At 43.8% G+C, this 23,084-nt stretch overlaps 1 protein-coding gene across 10 annotated transcripts in view; it reads right to left on the minus strand.

Moving 5' to 3' along the window:
- The window catches only part of LDB2 (LIM domain binding 2), a 316,071-nt gene extending 297,963 nt beyond the window's left edge, over positions 1 to 18,108 (minus strand). For 6 of the 10 annotated variants that reach the window (XM_054688380.1, XM_054688378.1, XM_054688379.1 and 3 more), the window contains exon 1: positions 17,715 to 18,094. In XM_054688380.1, coding sequence (XP_054544355.1) covers positions 17,715 to 17,846 — 132 coding nt within the window. In that variant the 5' untranslated portion in view covers positions 17,847 to 18,094. Of the gene's footprint in view, positions 1 to 17,714 lie in introns of all 10 variants that reach the window. The other 4 variants (XM_054688387.1, XM_054688382.1, XM_054688381.1 and 1 more) reach the window with 4 other exon arrangements.
- Positions 18,109 to 23,084: the final 4,976 nt, after the last annotated feature.

A 23,084-nucleotide genomic window follows, 5' to 3' on the forward strand; every position in this document is an offset into this window, starting at 1 on the left:
ATTTATTGAGCTTCTATATTGTGTCAGACACTGCTTAGCAATCTTCAAGTAGTGGAGTGTCTATAGTTGTACCTGAAGAAGGGGAGAGGGGATGAAAGAAAACTCTAATGCCATCCTTAAGGCTCATAGGGGAAAGAAGACAGGCTAACAAAACAGCAAATGGGCTTAAGAGAATCACAAGGGCTTTTCAAAGACAAGAGGCACTTGAAAGAAAACAGGATCACTAATAACCAAGAAGAAACAGGCAAATAATGAGACCCCAAAATGGGGAAGAGAATGACTCTTCATCAAGTTTTGCCTTTAAAAAAAAAAAGGATGCTGAAAAAAACTGGTAAGTAATGAAGATGCTGTGAAAGTAGAAGATAATCAAAAACATGGAGGGGGAGAGGGTTGGGTAATGCACAGCTCGGGGAGGCAGAGATGCTACAAAGGCATTTGACAGAATGGATGGGCACAGAAGTGGTGCTGTCACAGCCAGTTCAAGTGGATTCTGGGAAGCAGGTGGAGTGAACACCAATAAACTACACAGATTTGGGCTGGAGGACATGGATACGTACTGTTGACAAGGAAAGGTAGAGATGGAACCTGAGGACCGTACCTGCTCCTATTCCAGCAGCTCTAGAGAGGCTAGAGACCTCTCCTAGGCCATGTCCTCCAAAGCCAACCCATCACCACTCTCAATGCGATGTTCCTCTATCCTGCCCCACTTTATTGCCTCCCAGCTGATCCAGGTCATTGTCATCTTCTACCTAGAAATCTGTTACTTACCTTCTTGAATGTGCTATTAAATCCTTCCAAATCATTTTCCACTTAGCATCCTAAGTGATGTTTGCAAAATTCCATTGCAGTCCATGGACCCTTTCTCAAACCCCCACGGAAAGGAGCATGTTTCCTGTGACTCTTAGGATGATTTTTGTTTTTTTTAAAGATTTATTTATTTATGCATACAAGAGGTGGGGTACAGGCCAGAGATGCGGGAGCGGGGTGAGAGGATCTACCAGTGACAGAGTGGGAAACAGAACAGGCAGATTGACGGAAACACACTGCTGAGGGGAGCAGTGGGCGAGACAGGAGAGGTCTGCTGTGCCATGTGGGTAGCTCCCTGGCCGACCGGGGATTGAACTCATGCTGCAGAGGCTATGGATTGCTTCATAGTGTGGTGCTTAACCCCTTGCACCACCAGGGAGGCCTGAGTTAGTTTGTTTGTTTAAGTCAAAATATTGAATATGGCCTTTGTGCAGTCAAACACAGTCTGTCTCCAACACACAGCTTCAGCTTCAGATTATATATTGCTTCTGCTCTTTGCTCTCTGTCCTCTAGACAACCAGGCTTTGTCTGCCACAGGACCTTTGCACATGCCATTCCTGGTTTAGAATATCATCTCAATGCCCTCGGTCTAATTTTTATAATTAAATCTAATTTGTTTTTTAAATGTCAAGTAAAACTTCTTTCTATCAAGGAAGCTTTTCCTGACCTCTGCTCCCACCAACGTAAATCAGGTTTATTTATGCTTCCTTAGAAACATGCTTGTTTCCTCAAGAGCTCTTATCAATTTCTGTTAGATAGTCCACATTTAATTCATTATAACTATACACTAATTAGTATGATGATGATAAATCACTATATATCTCTCCTACTTGGTTCTAAGTTTCCGACAGAAAGGCTTTTACACCACTGAATTCAAAATACTTGGTCCCTACTCAAAATAAATACAACAAATGAGAAAATGAACAAGGTCTTAATAATCGATGTGTGTCAGAACATACAATGGTTCCCTGGCCTCAAGGAGGCCACAGAGGGGCCACTCACAGTGGGTTCTCAGCATGCATATGCTGGCTCCCAACCAGGAACCTAAGACAAAGTCTTGGCTTAGCTGGCCTGAAAGCGTGGCCCAAGGTCTGCTTTAACCTCTGAGGGCCTCAGTTTCTTCAGCTGTCACCTGGAGGCACATCTGGGAGTCAACAGACTTGAAGGGTGAAGATCAGTTCTGGAATCTGGGTTCAGGCCATAGAGTGACTCTTGTTCACTGTAAGTCCTGGGCTAATTACTAAGCCTGTCTCAGCCTCACTGTCCTCATCTGACACATGGAGATAATACTACTTAGCACCCCAGTGGCCTCATTGAGAGAGTGGAGGAAGGCCCTTGGCTGTGAGACTGGGGGACAGCAAACACTCCATGACTCTTCAGTGTGACTTGTGGGGTTCCCGCTCTGAAGCCTGAGATCCAACTTTACTCTCATCCAGTTCCCACGCCAGGTTGATGGGTTCCCAACTATTCCAGGCCTTGCATGATCTGTTCTGCCCTAAACTTGTAGCAATATTGTCTAATTATATCCATAGTTGAAGGAGGAAGATTTTTTTTACATATTCATAAGTAACAACTTAGAAATTTCACACAAATTGCTTTGATCAACTCTTGTGTAAAGATGAGAACTTCTACCCTATATTCCAACGATTTCTCATGGCCGGAAAAAAAGGGATCATTTTTGCCATATTTTAGTTTTTAAGCAGACTGAGAGAAGGTGCCCTTTTTCTTTCTCTCTCATCCAAGGTTTCCATCACTGTAGCTTCAGGGCCCTGGTTGCTGCCATCCCTGGGACATTAGTGCTGCCTGGTTTTCCCTCCCTGTTTTTGGATGTTTGAGCAGCTTAATTCATTTAAAAATCCCCAGATGAGCAGCTTCATTTAAAAAGTTATCAATCAGGGCTCTGGATTAAAAATGTGAATATTTGGGTCACAATTTACTACAGAACATAAACAACTAAGACTGAAGTGCATGTGTGCGTGTGTATGTGTGTGTGTGTGTGTGTGTGTGTGTGTGTGTGTGTGTGTGTGTGTGTGTGTATACACAGTCCTCTGTTCTCAATGCCCAGTCTTGCCTATCACAACCCTGGTCACCCTTCACCATAAGTAGATGTTTAGGGGTCTCACCTTCCCCACTAGGTTGTGAGCATCCTGAGGGCAGGACTTTGTTGAAGCCCACCACTGAGCACACAATAAAAAAACTCAGCAAGTTCTTGAGAAATGAACAAGCCAGTGCAATCCCTTCCACTCTGCTGGGTGCCACAGTCAGTGCTACTTCTTAAATGGTTTTAAAATCAAAGCCATAATAAAAGTAACAGCAGAGTTCTTTCTTCTCTCTTTTTCCCCCTGCCTCCATAAAAAAAAATCACAGGAAATATAGAATTAAGACTGGAAACCATTCCCCATCGGTTCTCTCCCCACCTCCCCCCTTCTCCCGTTCTACCAAGAGTATCTGGTATCCCTTCAAGGAGGTCTCCGGAGACCTGGTAACATTATATATGGCTGGGCTCCTTGGAAATACAATGGAGTGAATTAAGGCTGAGATTTCAGTTGCTAACTCTAAATGTCTTGACATATTTTCCTTTCAGACAAACGCCTGGAAAGATAATAAACTATATTTTAATGTTTATTTGTTTCAAATATAGTATTTTTTTTTTCAAGAGACAAATGCAAAGTTGCAAGTCCAGGAAAAAATAGGTTTAAATCACCATCCCAGCAAGGAGTTTTTAAAATAGTACACACAAGTGATCATTTCAAAGCAGTTTAATGCACTTAGCCAACAAGCATTAACAGTCTTTTTGGAATAACCTAACACCTTAAGCTTATTTTCTAGTCTTGGTTCAGATAAATTTTAACCTTTAAAAAAAAAAAAATTAGGCTACAGGGCACCCAGTGCCTCTATAATTCCAGTACACCCTGCATTTGCATTTTGAGGTTCTTTTTTGGTGCTGGAAATAACAATCCCTGAATTTTCTTTTAGGGACAGGTTTTGTAAAGTGAGGTTCTCCAGTTTCAGCCGGTTGGGCAAGACAAGCAAGGCCCTGGGACTCAGAAAGATGCTCTCACCCAGAAAGCAGAGCAGGAGCAGAGGGCAGCTGGAAGGAGAGAGGCACTCATGCTTTCTTTACCTCAATTTTATTTTTCATGTGGTAGATTACAAGCAGAACCAAACGGCCCACCTGGGGAGAATCAGAGACTCTGGGGAAGACAAAGGGACTTGCTGTTTCTATCTCTTCTACTCCAGAACCTTCGGAAGACGAACTACTCAGCACAGGCAATGACCTGTCCCTACTCACAGGCTCAAGATCAGCGACAGACCCATGTCACATATCTGGATCTGAGCTGTGACGTGAAGAACCAGGTAGGAAAGGGAAGAGAGGTGACTGAATACCTCGGGGCAACTTACCTACCTGGTTTCTCCTACCACTTGAGTCTCCTCTGCTGTGGAGTGTTGTGGTCCCCATTCTACTGCATGGAAACTGAGTCTCAGAGGCTCAAGTTACCCGTCCTGTGTGGGGCAGCCTTTCAACCCTCCACCTTCTCTCATAGCCCAGGCTTCTCCTTTGACTCACTGTCTTATCATTAAGGAGTCCTTGTACCAAGCTGGCTGCCAGGGGTCTTCCCAGGGGTCCCAGCACATGGCTCTGATCTCTCTACAGGTCCCGACCCTGCCCCAGCAGGAAGAAAAGTCAGGGCTGCAGCCCCTGGGGACCCAATCTGTAAAGGGACAGCTACAAGCTGAGTGGGCCACACATAGGCCCCCTTGGTGAACAAATAGAGCACCCCTGGGCAAGTTACGTAACCTTGGCTCACGGTAATTTTGCATCTTTGAAAAATATGCCATGAAAATCCATCCTTTGCTTCAGACACACTAGGCTAAAAATAGCTCAGTCAGCCAGTAAGTGTGTGTAATTTTTCCTTTGTGCATCTCCCCATCCGCTGATTCCATTCTCTCAGCAGACGAATATGCACCAAGACAGGCCACCCTCCACAGAGCGACCAGAGGGTTCGCGCTCAAAGGACATCAAATTGTTTCACTGTCCGGAAAAAAAAAAAAGAAAAGAAAAAAGAAAAAGAAAAACTACATTCATCAGTTCCTTTTACCCAACAGTAAAGGCTAATGTTGACTGAATCCTTACGACAGAGTAAAGGATGGACTAAGGACTCACAGGCCTGTCTCATCAAATTCCCTAAAATAAGCCCATGAGGGAAGGTAATGTTGGGTGATTTTCCAGGTGAGGACACCAAGGCTTAGAGAAATGAAATACCCAGGCTGCGGGGGCCCTAGTCACACTCACCAGCTGAAGTCCATAGACAGCCTCGACAGGGGAAAGCCACTTGCCTGACTCAGCTTCCAAAGCTTTCACCAACCCTGCAGCCCCGCCTCCAGGTCCTTCTTCACCACTCACCACCCCCTACCCCCACACACGCTCATGCAGTCCCACGCTGTGCTCTCACTAAGCTGTGTCAAGGGTGATGCCCTCTTCATCTCTAGACCAATAATACCTCATAGATGGTAGATGTTCAATATTCATTAAACACATAAGGAGTAATGATAATAATTAACACTTCACAGGGTGCAAGCACAAGACTAATCAACTTATATTCTCATAAAAACCCAGGAGACATAGATTCTATTATTGTCCCCACATTAAACATGTGGGTAACCTAGGCACAGAGAGGTGACTTAACTTACTCAAGGTCACACAAGAGATAAGCAGAGATATAAGTTGGCGTGACTGCAGAAGTTAATCACCCACAGCTCACGCTCTGGAAGGGACACACTCTTACTGCACAGCACCCTGTTAGAACAGAAGCATCTGGTTATGAGGCGTAACTGTCAAATGCATGTTACCCATACAAAACAGCCATAACTCAGAATCTACTTAGAAAATGGCTGCCTCTGTGAAATGTGCTTGGAAGGGAAGACCATTATCAGCATCAAGAATGAAGGAGAAGGACCTCCCTGGTGGTGCAAGGGGATAAGCACCGCATTATGAAGCAACCCACAGCCTCTGCAGCATGAGTTCGATCCCCAGCCGGCCAGGGAGAAACCCATATGGTGAGGCAGACCTCTCCTGTCTCGCCCGCTGCTCCCCTCAGCAGTGTGTTTCAGTCAATCTGCCTGTTCTGTTCCGCACTCTGTCTCTGGTGGAGCCTCTCACCACCCCCCACCCCACATCTATGGCCTGTTCCCCAGCTCTTGTATGCATAAATAAATAAATCTTTAAAAAAAAATGAAGGAGAACACGAATAAGACAGTACCTGACCTCAAGGAGCTCTTCCATCCAATGAGGAAAATAAGATAATATGGCACACAACTCAGTTCACTTTTTTGAGATGCCACTTTTCTCCTTGAATCCAAGATAGGTCCTCCAAAGAGTGCCATCCATTAGCTTGCTAATCCCAACCTATGGTTCTAGGGCAACACTAACACTTAATATTAATTCAGACTCCCTTCCCCCAGTATGAATTGTCAAAAATCTTTTGATTTACAAACACTTAAGCAAGATAGATGCCTCTGAATTCAGAAATAACGTAAGAGAGAGAAAAGGGGAAGAAGAATTTGCCCTCAAATGGGAGAGAAAATCTTTCTCAAAAGGAGAAAGGAGTATTAATGTGACTGTTGTTCATATGGCTCCATGGCCAATTCCTTCATGCCAGCAGCTCTCCATCTTACCAGGGGTTAGCATGATTTTTAAGGATACGAATTTTTAAGTTCAAATCATGTTACAAAAGAGCAGATTTTTTTAAGAAAAATATCTGCCTGTTATTCATTTTAAAACAGAAACATATGTGTAAATAGTCCAGGCAATTCAAAATTATATGTTAAGATTTAAGAACACAATGGAATACTTGTAATTTGAATTAAAAGAGCTGAATTCAAAAGGGGGCTCAGTATGTTCCTAAGCATGTAAAGGTTAATGTATATGTGTGTATTAGATTTATATCCACAAATATTATAAAAGACGATTTATATTCACTTCTTTGCAACTCTTGTATTTTACAAGGACACTATATTGATTTAAAAAACTGTCTTTTTAATCAGAAAATATAGATGAACTTCAAGCAGATGCAACTTTAAATAAATTGGTAAGGAAAACAATCATAAAACAATCACTTAAGACAATAAAGTTTAGTGATTTTTTTTCAACAGATCAATACTCTCTTAGGGCAACTGGAAAACTAGTAAAACAGGAAGGGGGTTGGAAGGTTTTATAGGGTCGAAGAAAAATTAGCTGTTGGTAAGTGTCAAATCTGCCCAGTTCTGGTTCTTACCTGAGAGACTAGTGCTAGGATTAGACATCACTTCTAAAAATGGACACTACCTCTAATCCAGATGAGTGCTACCTGTGTGTGGTGTCTGCACCTACCAGATCAGGAGCTTGGGTTAGATGATCTCTCCTGTGGATTCCAAACCCTGAAATTGTAGGATTCAGATAATTTGGAATAGGTAGGCTCCACCAAAAGTTCTCCATCAGAACCTTTCAAACACAAATTATATGCATCAACTGCTTCATTTCAATTACAAATAAGAAATCTCAGCCAAGTGCAGGGTAATCATGGTTAAAATTATAAGGCATAAGAAGTGCTGGGTTTCTGCAAGCACTGCCAAATGGTCAGTCTTGTTTATTGGTTTAGCTTGTGCTTGTCTACATGGATTTTCAGTATCACGATAAATTCCTCATGAACGCTAAGACATGATCCGCTTGAGGAAGCAAAATTTAATAAACACTATTCCCCCCCCTCATAGGTTATACATATATTTTTTATGTTACATATATAGTATTAATATATATACATGTATACATATATGTAGTGGTGAGAAAAGCTGGGTGTGTATGTATGTATGTGTGTATCTGCAATTTAATTTTTGAACAATTCAGCTATGCAAAATATTTCTCTAGAAAGGGTGATAAAGTTATTATTAATGTGAAATTCTAAATGGAAATCACGAGTGACCTAGTCAATGAAATTAAGTAGAGGAAAGTATGTGTAATTTAAAGAATTCAATATGAAAAATCAAGGAGGCTCTACCCTGAAATTAGCAACACAAATCAGCCCCCAGGACCCGCCAGTTGCAAAGCAGAAGCCAGTAGCTTTCCTACCCATCAACCTGATCCCTCTGGCCAAAAAGATACCACATGGTACCCCTCAGCACATCACCAGCCCACCTGTGTGCCTTTTCACTGTGTGAAGGCTTGAGCCACAAGGTGTCACAGCAGATCAATTGGCAGGGCTGTTATCAGTCCAGACACGCAGGTGGTGCTTCAGGCTTCCGCCCAGTGCTGACACAGCTCCCTGGGAGAAGTATGTGCCAGCCTGCATATTGAGAAGTCACCTCTTTAGACAACATGGTCTGTCCAGGCCAGCAGGTGGATGCTCTCCAGCCCTCCCGGGGGACCCTAATGCATGGCCTAGTAAAGGTACAGTTGAAGGAGAACACTTCAATACTATGTCACCTCCACTAAGTTCTTATCCAGAGCAAACCCCAAACGTGGCTTTGTCCCCACATCGCAGAATACAAGTGGCCCCATACATGGTCAATATTCATCATCAACCATGGATATATCTAAAAGAATAACTTTCTAAGCTGGATGTGGAGATCATGGCTACAAGAAGGTGTATGATTATTGTCAACACTACTATTTAACAGTAAAAATCCCTGAATGTGTAATCATTTATTATGAGAACATCAAATCTATGTGTCCTGCCACTTGCCACGGCAGGTTGCAATATGCTAGTGCAAGCCATGTGGCACACACTCTAATAGATACTTTTAGGAAATCAAGAAAACTCGTGCACGACTTAGGTGACTACATATTCTGACGCAATTACAAGCAGTAGCAGCAGCAGCATCCAGTAGCTGTTTACTGAGCACATAGCATCCATCAGGCATTTTACATGCGTTTACCTCCCCACCTAAAATCATGCCAAGAAAACAGAGGTTCAGAAAAGTTAGAAACTTCCCTAATATCACACAACAACTCAGAGGGAAAGTCAGACTTTGGATCCAAATCTGACTTCTTGTAAGTTACACTGCAGTCCAGACCTTCCTATTCTAGTTACCGTGTGGCTCTTCTCACTCCAAAGGAAAAAATATTGGTGGGGGGGGAATGTGCATATTTCCTAACCAGAAGGCACACACATGCACTATCACAGTATGCTCCCCAGTACACACACACACACACATACTCACACACACACGCACACACAACAGTTAGCAAACACAAAGTTATTGTAGGCCACAACATCATATACTAATACAACGTCCCATATTTTCTGTTGTGCAAATCCCTTCAAACAAGTTAATTAATGGTGCTGAAATCACTCTCCTAAAACGCAAAGTGCTCCGGCAAATGTAAGGTGTTATCACGACTCAGATCATAATTCATGACTGAACCCTGGGTAGATCCAAAGAGAGTGGAGGGGTGGAAATATCAAATGAGAAAAAACTCTAGGATAAATATAAATATTTTTAATCAGAAGTAAGAAGAGTCCGAACAGTCACCCCACCTGAAGGGCATAATTCTCGTGCACATGTCAGTACAGCAAGGAAGAAACTCTCCCCTGGGGCTCCTCTCCTGCCAGCCTTGCAGAGCATTGTCTGTGAGAGCTCCTGGGACTGCAAGTCTCCCAGTTCTTCCCCAGCTGTAACTACAGGCAAGCGCTGCTAACATTCAAGGCAAGGCCCAACGCCAGTCTGGAGAATGTGGGTGCCACTTAATTTCCTTTATTCCACAGACATATTTTTTATATCAACTGTGTACTAGGAGGTCCTGAAGGGACAACTGTGAGCAAAACAAACTGAGGTCCCTGCCCTCATGGGGCTTACTCAGGACAGTAGACACTTAAACAATAAACAGAAGAAAATAATCAGCTTGCAATAATTCTATGAAGATTAACAGGGCATGTGATAGACAGTGAGTGGGGGTGGGGGTGGTTTTAACTGAGTTGATCCAGGAAGGTCTGTCTGTGAAGGGGGGCATTTAAGATGCTCTGTAGAGGCCCTCCTAGAGGAGGAGGCCCTTATTCTAGCTAGTCCTTGTCTTTGAGGTATTTAATTGATTGCCTGCCAATAAAATCAGCACCAAGCCAAACTCAAATGAGACCTCCTCATAGTTCTGTGGATCATCGTGGAGGAATGTGTATTCCACCATGGCGGGCAAAGGTGCTGAGATGTGAACAAGAGTGCAAAGTGAATGGAGCCCAAAGGGGTCCCTAGTGACTGGAGTCTATTGAACATGTGGAAGAGAAAAGATGGGGCCACAGGGAAGGAACAGATCAATAGAACCTTAAAGCCAGAGCAGACAACGTGGAGCTTACTCGAAGTATGAGGGGAAGCTGGAGAGAATGATCTGATTTATGCTTCAAAAATACCACCTTGAGCGCAGTGCTATGAAGCTGTCCACAGCGTGGGTTCCATTCCCGGCCGCCCAGGGAGATACCCACATGGCGCAGCAGACCTCTCCTGCCTCGCCCAGTGCTCCCCTCAGCAGTGTTTTCGGTCTGTCTGCCTGTTCTGCTCCCCACTCTGTCACTGGTGAATCGTCTCACCCTCCCACACCTCTGGCCTGTACCCCAGTTATTGTATAAATAAATAAATCTTAAAAAAAATAAAGTTTAAAAAGATGTATCACCTTGGTTGCTCAGGAGGACTAGATGCTAAGGTGGAAAGAGGGAGCAGGGGTACAGTTAGGAAACTGTCTTCAACCCAAAGAGAAAGGGAGGCTTATGCTGTCCCCGGAATATGGTCAGTTTCTCTTCTTCAGAAGGACCTACCACGTTTTTAATGCTACATCTTCCATTTCTAATCGAATGATTGAAATTTCTGATTAGACTGGTTTGGTCAAAAGTGGTAGTAAGTTGAGGGCAGGGTGTGGCTGTAAGGTTCTTGAGCGGGGAGACAGGAGAGCCTATGGAATGAGACATTAGAAGGTCGAACTCCCAGGGGAGTTTAATGTACAGACTGAGTCTTCACGTCTCTGAGCCTCAGTTCCCAGAACACCTCCTTGGGGGGTGGGGGGGATCAAATCAGGAGGTTTATCTTCTCTCTGATAACTGGCAGGCTTTTGTTTCTAAGACAACAAGTAGCTAAAGGAGGCTGCAAGGGCCAGAATGAAACATCATCCCCCCCCAAAGAAAAGCAGAGCCACAGGATGTGAGGAGACTCTCTTAAGAGTAGACCAAAGGAGGATAGTGAGAAGTCAAGAGATGTGGAAATTCTTTTCCCCCTATGTCTTCATGTTTTCTAAGATTCCTAACTGACACCATGCCAACTTTTAATTTTTATTTAATCTCTGAACCCTGATATTGGTTATTATTGCAGAAGGGTGCTGTGCCACCAAACACAAGGGAGATTTTATCCTCATCCTGTCACCATTTAGAACAATCAAAACACCATCTTTCATGGTGCATGACTGAGGAGCATCAAGCACCACATGGAAATTGAAGTATTTTTAAGTTAAAAAATTAAACTTTTCGATGCCTCTGCAGAATATTTCACAATTCCAGTGAGCCTCCAGATAATCGAGGATATCTATTCTTCAACAGGGAACATGATTTGTTCTTTTTTTACAAAACTAAGGATATATTTTCCATCTCTGGCTCCACCCTTTAGAATTTCACATGGCCCGTTTGGATATTAGTCAGGCATTTGAGAGACAAATAGTGAAGCCAAGCTGTGTGGATGCATTCACCTTTCCAGGCACTGCCCAAACCAGCCTGTCCTAGGAAAAAATAAATATATTCAGCTAATGAATTTCTGCAGTTGAAATTAGAACCCCAGCTAGGATGTCTTATGAGAGGTTCTATGACAGAACAGTTACCAGCACAACCTCTAAAATTAAACTTCCATCTGTGTGACATTGGGCAATATATTTAACCCTTTGTTGCCTCATTAGTACAAATGCAGATGTTAGTTGTACGATCTCATGAGCTGTCACAGAAGGCTTTTAGAACTGTGACCCCACAGAGAGTGACTGCTCTGTAGAAGGTAGCGATCATCATCATCACAACTGCCTTCATCAAGGAGTGAATCTTCCGATGCACATACACCCTGAATCCATCCATCATCACAGAACATTTTAAGAGTTGGCTTGGGCATCTCCCTTTATGACCAAGGGATGAACTTCCAGAGGATGGAAAATGTTTCAGACATGTCTATTATTTCCCAATGCCCAAGTTTCCAATTGCTTGAAGTATAGAAATCCTTAAAGAATGAATGATTTTTGTCTCAAGCATCAATAGCTGCCTATGTTCAGATGCATGATACCAGAATGCGTATTTTTTTTCTTTTAAAAAAGAAAGGAGAGAGGAAGGAAAGAGGAGAGGGAAGGAAACATCTTGGTCAGGAAATGACAAAGGTCTATGTAATATGTGCAACAGTTGAACATTTTTTAAAGCTCTATTTTCTGACGCTTTCAAAAAGATTGTTTTCCCAGATCAATTATATTTCAAGACCCACCAAGCAAATCCAAATAAGTAAGTTTATGAATCTTGTTCTTGACAATGTATATTGGATGTTTGGGCTTGTTTGTTTTATGTTTTGTTTGCTTGTTCAGAAAGGGGGTGTTCTGTGTTCTCGTGAAAAATGAGATTTGTGGACAAATGTAATAAAAGGAGATTTATGGCCCTGTTCTCCATACAATTTAAATTAATTTCTTTCTGAAACCCAAACAACAAGCTAAATGCTTAAAAATTGCATCCTGTTTAAAATACTATATCATAATTTATGCACCAAAATGGAGAAATTTAAATATGCATTGATTTTAGGTTGATAAGAATCTGAGTCTTGAACATGAGTGGAGAGAATTTTTTTCTTCTTGGCCTCCTACGAATAGTTTGCAGCAATTTTTAATTAAAAACAGTTCCCATAGTAAGAAAATGGGGGGGGATAAGACCTCAGGAAAATAAAAGCGGTACAAGAGTCCCGCAATTTGTTTTCTGAGGCCAAGTCAAGATCTTGAAAAATAAGAGTTTGGAAGTTCTCATTTTAAAACAGCCCTTTTGGTTTCATTTAACATTTTCAAAATAGCTTTCCTTACCACTACCAACACCCCCTCCCCCACTCGTCACCAACCCCCTTTGAAAAACTTGAAAAGTTCTGTGTTTAACACAGAAAATCATTCATGTGCCTCAGAGGAACGGCAACATTTTTCTTTCTAAATTTCGAGGAAGAAAATCCAAGTTATCACAAAGCATTACTCATTTTTCCCACCTATCCAAAATACCTAATCTCATTTTAACTAGACTCCATCTGAACATCAGTGATACTAAGCTGGGCCATGAATAAACATGATGTCACAACGTGAAACCCTGTGACTGAAGTATATAAAAAATGTCCCTGGAAGAAAAGACTCCAGAACCCCCATCCCACCCACCCCCTCCCGGGAGACCTGGAGAGCTGAGCTGAGGAAGGGTGAAAAACAGCAGATTTAAATTTCAAGGTCTTCAAACATTTTCCTGCTCGTAGAAAAACCTGTAAAACTAAAAACTGATTCTCATACAAATCCTTGAGTGTGTGAGGTTTCCAGTTGCAATCAGAGTTTTCTGGAGTAGGATGTGTAATAGTGATAAAAGAAAAAAAACTCTCCAAACAGAAGAAATGCATAATGGAACCCACACTTCCCTGGTGTGTGCTATTTTCTTAAAATTTGCATACTGTCAACACGGAAAAAAAATAGACTTGGAAACATCTTCAATGGAATGGAGACATTGCAATGAGGAACCAAGGGGCAGAAAAGTTATCCACAAAAACAAAAGTGTGTCTGACTTGACTTGCTAAACTTTCTTAAATTCTAGAATAATCCAACTTTGGGCAAGATCCCTTCACTGAAAAGGAGGGTCACTAGGATAGGTCTCAAATTTTAACTTTTTAAAAATCTCACAGCACAGATCTCAGGAACTGAAAAAATACTGCTTTTGTTATTACTGAAGCTTTTCACAGAAAACATTCTGAAGACTCCAGTACATATTTTTATATCCTCGCTGTGTTCTGTGTGACGTTGCACTATATAATTGTACAGCTGTGTTCTTCCAAAATATATTTGGGACAAAAGGACCATTCAAATATGTGAATTTGGGGAGACTTCGAGTCCATTCCTGGTGGCATACACAAGGGGAAATGTAACCCCCTTCCTACTGCCTGGAACCCAGCAAACCGCGCTCAGGCCCAGCTCAGAGTTTCTCTTCATGTCATTTGGGGGTGAACAGGGGGATACCCACTAATTTTTAACTGAAATTCTATTGAGATTCTGATGCTGCAAAGAAGTTTTTTTTTTCCCAGAACAGACCAGAACATGTAAAAGATGTTTTTTTGATATGTTTGCCTTGTAACATTTTCATATTCATTTAAAAAGAGGTGAGGTCCTCTAATCTCTTAGACCCTAGCTTCCCTTTGCCACAAAGATTTGGGGTCTAAATTATCTGCTGATACCATAAATGTGGGGTATGTGGCCGTGAGCTATTTGGGGTATGAGAAGCAGATGCCCAAAGCAATTTTAAGGGGATACCTGGTCCCCAAAGGAATCTGAAATGTGTTTCTCAGGAAAGGTGCTAATTTCAATAAAGTAGTTCTCAAACTTTTATCCCTGACCTCGCCCACTGATCCAGGAAGGGGTTAGTTAACAAATGTTTGTTGAGCACTTACTTCGGCCCTGCTTGTGCTAAGTGCTCACTTTAAGTAAAACTGGCAGCTTCTCTGACTTCAGGCACTCCAGTGTCACCCCATTATTTCAGTACCATTTGTGATTTTGAACAAAATGCCAGGAGCATAGAAAGCACAAGCTTTTCACTTTAGTTCACAATACTTCTTGTACTGAAAACAACCAAACCCAGCACTTGTGTAGAATCTGATTTTTTAAATTAAAGGGGTATTGCAAGCAATTTACCACCGAGGAGCCAAGATCCAGGCCAGTTAGAAAGTGACAGAAACTAGTTAGAAACAGGACTACCTCCCCACCCACCGTTCTTACAACTGGAACTACCCAGCCTCAGAAGGGCTTTAATTTGATTTAATTGGAAGAAATGCATCAATCCCCCAGAGCATGGAGGGAGGAAGCAAAGGGGGGTAGAGGGGGTGTCAGCCATGGAAGGAAAGTAGATGAACACAAGGATTTTTTTGCCTCTTTCCTTTCCATAAAGGAGGTTTCTAGGAAATTTCTACAAACTTGTTTATAATGTATTCATCACAAACTGGTTTGCTACAATTTCTTTCTAGCCACATCTATGTTCACAAAGGAATGCAGAATTGAGAGGATTACCCAGATGTATGTGTGTGTGTGTGTATGTGTGTTAGTAGGAGTCCATCAAATAATACTATGTGATAAAGAATTCAGAACTAGAAGAGCCAGGGAAGAAAACGGGGTGAGTCTTTTCCAAAGGTTGGGTGCATTTGACGAAATTCTAATTGTTCAACAATCTATCTGATTTTATGAATAAAATTTTTCTGATTTTATGGTAACTCTTGCTACGTATTATTGTATTTTATTTCAACCAATCCCTCCCTCAGACCCAGAATTGCTTGTATCATAAATAACCATCACTGGCAAAGCACGAGAAAACTTTTTCACAAAAAGTTATTTCTAAATGTTTCCTTTTCCAATTACATACTATAATCAAAATTTAATTTTTTATGCGAATAATTAAATATCTTAGGAGCAATTATTTGATTCTCTCTTCTTTTCACATAAAATGAAAACAAATTTCGAGCCTTGGGTTCATAGCATCATTTATTGCTTGGCAGAGAGAAAAGAGGCGTCCCGGCAATTATTTGGATAACTATAAAAAATATTATTAAGGGGGAGATGTTCTAGGTTTTATGCTCTGGGTGGACTCTAGAACACACCAGAAAATAGTTTCTAGGGGTTTTTTGGGGGGGGGAGTCACAGTCAGAGACTTAAAGGAACCGTTAGGAATTATCATCGAGGCTCTCCTCTCTAGGTTCTTGAGTTATAAAGCAGTTTTTCCTACTTAGAGGAAAATCTTTAAAAGTAGTGCCCCATAATCCAAAAATTAGGAGTTCCTGACTGAGCCTTCACAAAGACAATGTGCTATTTCTTGAGAAACATACTACAAGCGGGGGGACTTTGCAAAAGGTTTTCTCTCAAATATGAAACAAAAGTCCGGATCTGTGGTATTCTGCAGATTTTTCTGAGGCCTGCCAGAGACCGGTCCTAGCCCAGATCAGGCCAAGTGATAATTAAGGCCCTTAGAGGGAACACAGGTAGCTGAGAAACCTGCCTGCTCTCCTAACCAAGGAGGATGGAGAAAACCCTCCTTTCCCAACTCCTCAAAACTTCTTAAATATAAGGTGGACACAAGTTATTTTAAAATCTTGTTGCTGTTTAAGAACAGAGGCATAAATTCATCACAGTTCAAGACCTTTTCTTTACACCAAATCTGTATTGCAACTAACATGTACCTAACTTTAAGAGAGTTTCTATCCTAATTCTCAAAGCAGGCTCTAACGACCAATAGCTTATGAAAGAATTTGATTCCAACACATAGTTGCAAAGATCTGAATGAAATGTACAAACCATAACATACACACACTGCACAGAAATATAGTTTACTACCAACAGCTCACCAAGAGTTTATGCTTTTGTAAAAGATACTGGTCTCTAGAAAGAACAACCTATCCTCAATTATATTTAATATCTACGGTATATTACCATGTAAAGAAAATCACAATATTAAAGATAACTCTGTTTTCTTTTAAAAAAAAAAAATCATTCCTTGTCCAGTTAGCCAATCAGAAAGCAGGTCACATCTTGATAGCTGTATTAAATACATTAAACGTCATGAATTCTCTATGGCTCCATTGACAATTCAAGCAAGTGTGCTTTATTTTATCATACAAGCTTAATGGAGTCCCTCACCAGAGTTGAGAGTCCATCTTCAATCTCACATTCCACCAAAGCTATTCCCTGAAAGCTCTTTGCCATCACCCTGCGGGTATCTGAACTCAGCACAGGAGACTGAATTCCTAGCAATTTCCACTTCTGAAAGTGACTTGGGTGCTCCTCTAAGAAACTCCTCAAAACACTTCACACAAAGCCCCAACTTTCAAGCAAAAGGGCAGCCCAGCAGCAGGATCTGCCTGCCTAGTTAGCACAGAGAAAAAGTCAACCAGCATTAAATATTTAAATTGCAAGAGGCAGCCGAAGTTTTGCATTTGCAAAGTTCTGAAAGTCCTGTTCTCCGCTCCCAGAGTTGCTGGCCAGGAGGCTGAGGCTCCCAGTCTCAGGCACCAGATCACAAATAAGCAAAAACTGGAGCTGACTTGAATGTTGAGCCAGCTCCTGCCATGGTGGAACTCCTTAGGGGACACTCCCAAGCCAGATAGCAGAAAGTCAGGAAGCCCCTGGGCCCAAGCAACTGGTTTCTGAATTCAACACGGAAATATACAAACGCGTCCCTCCCGGGCTAGTTCTGCAAAGTATGCGGGTCACTCTCCTGCCCCCTTCACCTCGATTTGGATGACTTTCAAAAGCCAATGCAGGTCCAGGCTGACTTCCTCAGAGATGTGTTAAAATATGATTTTGCCACATGCAAATGAGCACAAAACCCCACTGGAATTATTCTATCTCAAGAAACACTGACGGGACCAACCCAGAGCCTGCACACCCCAGAGTTCTGGGAAAGCAGCGTCTCAGGAGACCCAGCATGCGAATCCAGCGCTGGGCTGCCGATTTCTAGATGCCAGCAGAAACTGTCCCCAGCTCCAAGAGTTACTGTCCCTGGGAACCCAGCCTGCAAACTACTAGATCTAGCCGGGGCGCTGGGCCCCACGGAGAGGCACTATCTAGCGGGACACTTTCCCATGGAATTCAGCAGCAGCACCCCAGGAGGCAGCCGGGCACAGTTGCAAACCAGACCCCAACCCACCAGCCAGGATGAAGGACTCACCTCGGTGCGCGACTGCAGCCTCTTGTTCATCTCATAGATTCGGTACTCGGGCTGCACCATGTAGGGTGTGTGTCTCCTATAAAATGGGCCGAAAGGAGAAGAATAGAAGGGGTCATGTGGTGTGCTGGACATCTTGCCTGCTTGTGGAAAATCAAGCTCAACAGAGTATCAGTAACGTCCATGCAGAGCACATGGGCTGTGTTCTCCACAGTACAAAGTAGACGCTCGCACACACAGGCAGGCAGGCAGGCTGAGCACACTGGCTGCGAACTGCTGTGCGAGCCTCTCTACCAGGCGGAGCGGGAGCGCAGAGGAGGCAGGCGCGGGAGGGAGGAGGGAGAGAGACAGCAGAGGAGGGAGAGGAGAGAGCAGGAGCTCTGGGAGGGAGGGAGGCTGGGAGGGAGAGAGAAGGAGGGAGACATGGAGGGTGGGAGAGAGAGAGAGGGAGAGAGAGAGAGAGAGGCTGGATAGCTTTAGGCACCACTGCTTGTTTTTAAAGAAGCAGTTTGTGGAGAGGTCATTTCCTGTCCACACTGTAGACTAGTTCAAAATAGAATTCTCCTCGCAGTCTGACAAGGTCTAAGGTTTGGTTTTAATTTTTTTCCTCCAGCCAGGACGCTTTACAACCGGCTTGCCAAGCTTGTGAGCATCTAGGTGGTTTAACCACTGGCTGAGCCCCTCGCCCCTGACAAGCTGGCCACGGTGTGGCACATGCCAGGTGACCACACAAAATACGGGACCCCACGGTCCCCACCCCTCACCGCTGGGCTTGGACTGGGGGCTCACTTGCAGATCCTCTTCTGCACCAAGCTGCCTCTGTACTTTTGGGTTTACTTCTGGTTGCTCCAAAAGCTTGTCAGGGTGTTTAAATGCCATTCCCCTCCCTTCTTCATTCACCCCTCTTCCCAGCAACCCCCCCCCCATCTCTTGAGCCTCCATTCAAGCTGCTGTAAGGGGGGAACCTGGACACAGGAACATTTCTGCCAAAGGAAAAAAATCATTCAGAATGTGGAATCCCGAAAATACATGCATGGAGAAAAAACAAAAACACAAAAAACTCCAGGAGCAGACCTCCCAATAAGATAGGAAGGGCAAGAAGGAGAAAACTTCCACCAAAATGACCATGGAAAATTCAGTTGAGTAGAAAATTGCAGATAATTGAATGGATCATCCCCAAATAACATGTCCAACTCTGATGGGAGACAAGGTCTTTATTTTCCCAGATTGGTTAAGTATATAAATCTTTCCCCAATGGTGGTATAGGATGACTGGGTGAAAACCCACACAGCCCACAGGAGGCACGAGGATCTCCATAGAGAATCCAGTGTTCTGTATGACAAGCGCATTTTTCCGGAATCAAATGAGAGCCAGACATAAACCCCCTCCACAAAGCCCAGCCCACAGAAAATGTAAATGTATAGAGTTAGCACCTAGCTGGGTCAGTGGTATTAAAAAATCTGAGACCACCAAAACCACGATGCATGCAAGACCTGAATGCAGATGCATGCAAATGAGACATTTCTTCTTTTTTAATAAGCAGATTAATTAACTTTCTGCCCCAATCATGGCTTGGGGTATCTCCAAGTCACTAGCCAACAGGGGATAAGCTATTGCTAATTCTGCAATTTATGCTCTTAGGAATACTCAGGCATAGAAATGCCCCCAAATTGCTGTCTTGATCAGTCCTTTTCTGCAATTGCATGAAAGGTTTGCAGTCACCCCCCCTCCACCCCCCAACTTCCAGTGCAGCCCCACAGTCTGTGACTGGATGAGATGGGGGAGGAACTGCTCTGAGCTGCTAGGAAGTGGTGGGAGAAGACCCAAGGCAGGCCCGTGTGCTGGGTTTCAGGTTTCATTGCAGATCCAATAGCTGGACCAAATCTGCTGCAAGGTTTGTCAAAACACACAACCTTTTAAACACAGGATTTCAAACAAATTTGGCGTGATTTATGTTTGGGAAAGATGGCTGCCGCAAAAAACGAACAGTACCTTGTGTTCCCAGTGTGGATCAGGGCCTGCCTGGGGTGTGCCCACATGGCTGGTGCAGTGCAAGGACAGGGACGTGTGGAGGGGGCACAGGGGCACGGCCCAGTGGGCCAACACCGGGGAAGAGGGCAGAGAGCCACTTCGGGGATCCCTTTCTGAACAAGGTGACTTCGGCTCTTGCTCATTCTTGAGGACCATTCCAGGCTATAATTGGGAATATTTCTTGCTGTTCATACCCACAGACTCCCAAATTCAGAAACAGCTGAAACTTGACAATGCCCAATGCCCCTCCTTTCTCACCCCTGCGCCTTCAAGAGTCTCCGGGCTGGCCTCCCTGCCCGCTTCTGACTCACCGGTCTTCGAACCAGGACGTAAATGTTGAGACTGCAAAGGGGCCACGTCCCTGCGCGGCTTCTTCAGGTTTTCCTGCTGCCACTAGGGAAATGCCCAGGTTCCTTACTAACAAGGCCCAGGCGGTGTCCCTCTCCTAAGCATAGCTGCCCCCAAAACACACTTTTTATTTATTTACTTATTTACTTGCTATGCATGATCTTGAGGTTGCAATCTTGCTTCATACACATGCACACATTTCTACTTTTATCCTCGGTCCACTTACAAACACCAACTCATCCTGTAACAGGGGCTTGTTTGGTTGTTTCTGACCCTTTTCTGTGGGTCCCCACTGGAAGATGCTTTAGACTTGTGGCAGGCTTTGGGGCCTTGCTCTGGGCCGATCCCATTTGGATGGACTTTTACCCACGAGGGGGCGGGTAACTTTGGGTGCTTCATTTAGAAACTAGACTCTTTGCCTTCCCTGTATTGTTTCCTAGTTTTATTAAAGTTCCTTCCCATTAAAGTCTCCTATGTTTTGTGTTGATGCGGCGGATGGCAGAACCCATTTAGAACAGGCAGGTTTGCGGGGTTTGGGCTGCCCCTCTCCCTGCCCTATAACAATCCCTCTATCCAAGGAAATGGTTTCCTCCCTTGGAACCCTTTTCTCACAACTCATTCATCCACTCCTTCACTCTGCGACACCTGCACACCCTGCACGGGGCGGAGGCTGAGCACCACTCAAGCCACAGACTGGAAACTTGAGCAAGCAACTTGGCCTCAGTATCCCTCAGTCACCCATTTTCTAAATCAGGGACAATGAGAGTCACAAAAACACAAGGTTACTGCAAAGGATTCGATGACAGAATGCTCTAGAATGTATTAGAATCCCCACACATAAATGCTTTAAGATATTAAAGTACTATTACTGTTATTAGGCACCTAATAATACAGTACTAACATTACTATGAATAGGTATGATACATATATGCTATATACCTATATGTAGCAGGTTCCCAATAATAGAGACTCGCTTAGGAGCCAAAGAATATGGGTAGGCCAAGTGGACACAGCTGATGGGCTCCTGGTCTTCCTGCCCCTTGAAATCTAGGGAAGTAAGAGAGAGACAGCGTCTAACTTCTAAGTTAGAAGAACTCATAAGCCTTTGGGAACACAGGACTTTCAAACTGTGGTGTGTGTTAGGAAAGAAAAAATAAAATAAAAAGAGCTAGAAAGTGATTTCTCCCCTTGGGTAAAAGTGTAGCTTGGACGTACTTCTGTTAGAGAATTTGCTCAGAAGCGCAGTCCACGCTGCCTTTATTGCATCCTTCCAGGGTCCCACCCTGTGCTTGCACAAAGATTCTTTGTTCATTTCACAGTGAACTCGTGTGGCTGATTCAGTAACTCTCCCCATTTTGCAGTCAGGGAGGCTGGGCCTGGAGACACAGGTGCTTCAAGGTCACAATGAAAAAGGGACAGAGCGAGATGCACTGGGTCAGCAGGCTCTGCAGGCTTCCCATGCCCATGCCGGGAGCCCGGGTCCATCCTCATCTTCAGGGCACCTCTGTTCTTCTTCTGCCATGGCCAGGGTGATCCTGACTCCACAGTGGGTGCCAAGGCCTTTCATATTGGAATTTGGTGGGAGAAAGGCAAGGGGGTGAAGTGACTTCCATCACCTGGATTTTACTCTTTGTCCGGCTTCATATCAGAGGTCCTGTACCCCTTGCCCCCACTGCGCCCCATTCTCCCTGGCACCTTGCCAAATACTCCCCTGTAGTCTGTGTCCCAAGTCTTCCAGAATGTACTCCTGGAGCTGCATGTTTGGGGCTTCAATCTTTGCACCATCAGGTCACCTAGTAGCTCTTGCCACTTCTCTATCATCCCTAGTTCCCTACTTAGGGGTGGTGGGGGGTGCCAGCTAGGAGTGGTCTTCTTCTTGCCGGTGGCTGAATTGGGGAAGTAGAAGGAATGACCTGTGTCTTTCAAGTTTCAAGCCTGCAAATCCAAATGTTCAGGACACCATAGGGATAGGCAATAAGCAATATTTGCATCCCATGACAAAGTGAGGGAGCCGCCCCCATGCATAGTCCTGCTATCTCCAATAAAGGAATCAGGCAACATTTTTTTGCTGGGTTTTTTTTTTTTGAACCAGCTCCAAAAGTCCTCACACACACTTTCAAGGTGTGCTTGTCATCATGCTACACTGGATTTAACCTGCACAGTGTTTGTCCTTTAATTTGAAATGCTTTACAATTGATAAAAATAAAGGATTTCATATAAAACCCAGATTGGCACCACCCTTTGTAAAATCGGAAGCTCTGGCAGCCCTTGGCCATCCCCGCCTTCACAGCAGCAGGCAGCAGGGCCAGATGACCAGTCCTGGTGGATAGCCCCACCTGCTCTCCACGCCACGCCATGCCCTCACCGAATGTCCCTTTTCCTTTCATCTTGGAGTCCCTCTTGGTTCCTCAGTCATTGTCTCTTCCTTCAATTATCCTGTTGCACCCTCTCCGATTCCTTCTAGCAAGCTCTAGAAAGCTAGTTTTGCTCCAGAAAGCTAGTTTTCTTACCTCTCATCTGTCCCCCTTTCTGCTCTCCCTTATGGAGTTCTGTGTCCTGTCTCTTTCTGCCTCTTCATTCAATAAGTTTTGAACTTACCTCTAAGTGCAGGAGATGTGGCAGGGGAGGGGTAGAGATAAGCAAGCAGCTTGGTCTCTGCTTTCAAGCAACTCAAAGAGATGCAAAAATGGGTATCCTTCAATCACATATGTAAATGGCGCCTTGACCAAAAAGATACTAAGCACTGTGCTGGGAAAATAGCCCCAGGGGCAAAGCCCAAGGAAACAAAGAACTAATCCCCAACTCCTGAGGCAATCTAGAACAATTGGTTTGGCTTGAGTCTTTTATCCTGCATTTAATTACTCTACCATGGGCACTCAACCTTGTTGTGCCTCCTTTTTCTCAGGTGTAAAATAGGGATAATAACGATCCTAGGATCCTTATGAGAACTTAGATAAGGTAACACGTGATAACTGACCATAGCAGTGCTTGGCA

This window comes from Talpa occidentalis, unplaced genomic scaffold (genome assembly GCF_014898055.3).
Source record: "Talpa occidentalis isolate TD23 unplaced genomic scaffold, MPIMG_talOcc4v2.1 talOcc4.6, whole genome shotgun sequence".
Taxonomy (NCBI): domain Eukaryota; kingdom Metazoa; phylum Chordata; class Mammalia; order Eulipotyphla; family Talpidae; genus Talpa; species Talpa occidentalis.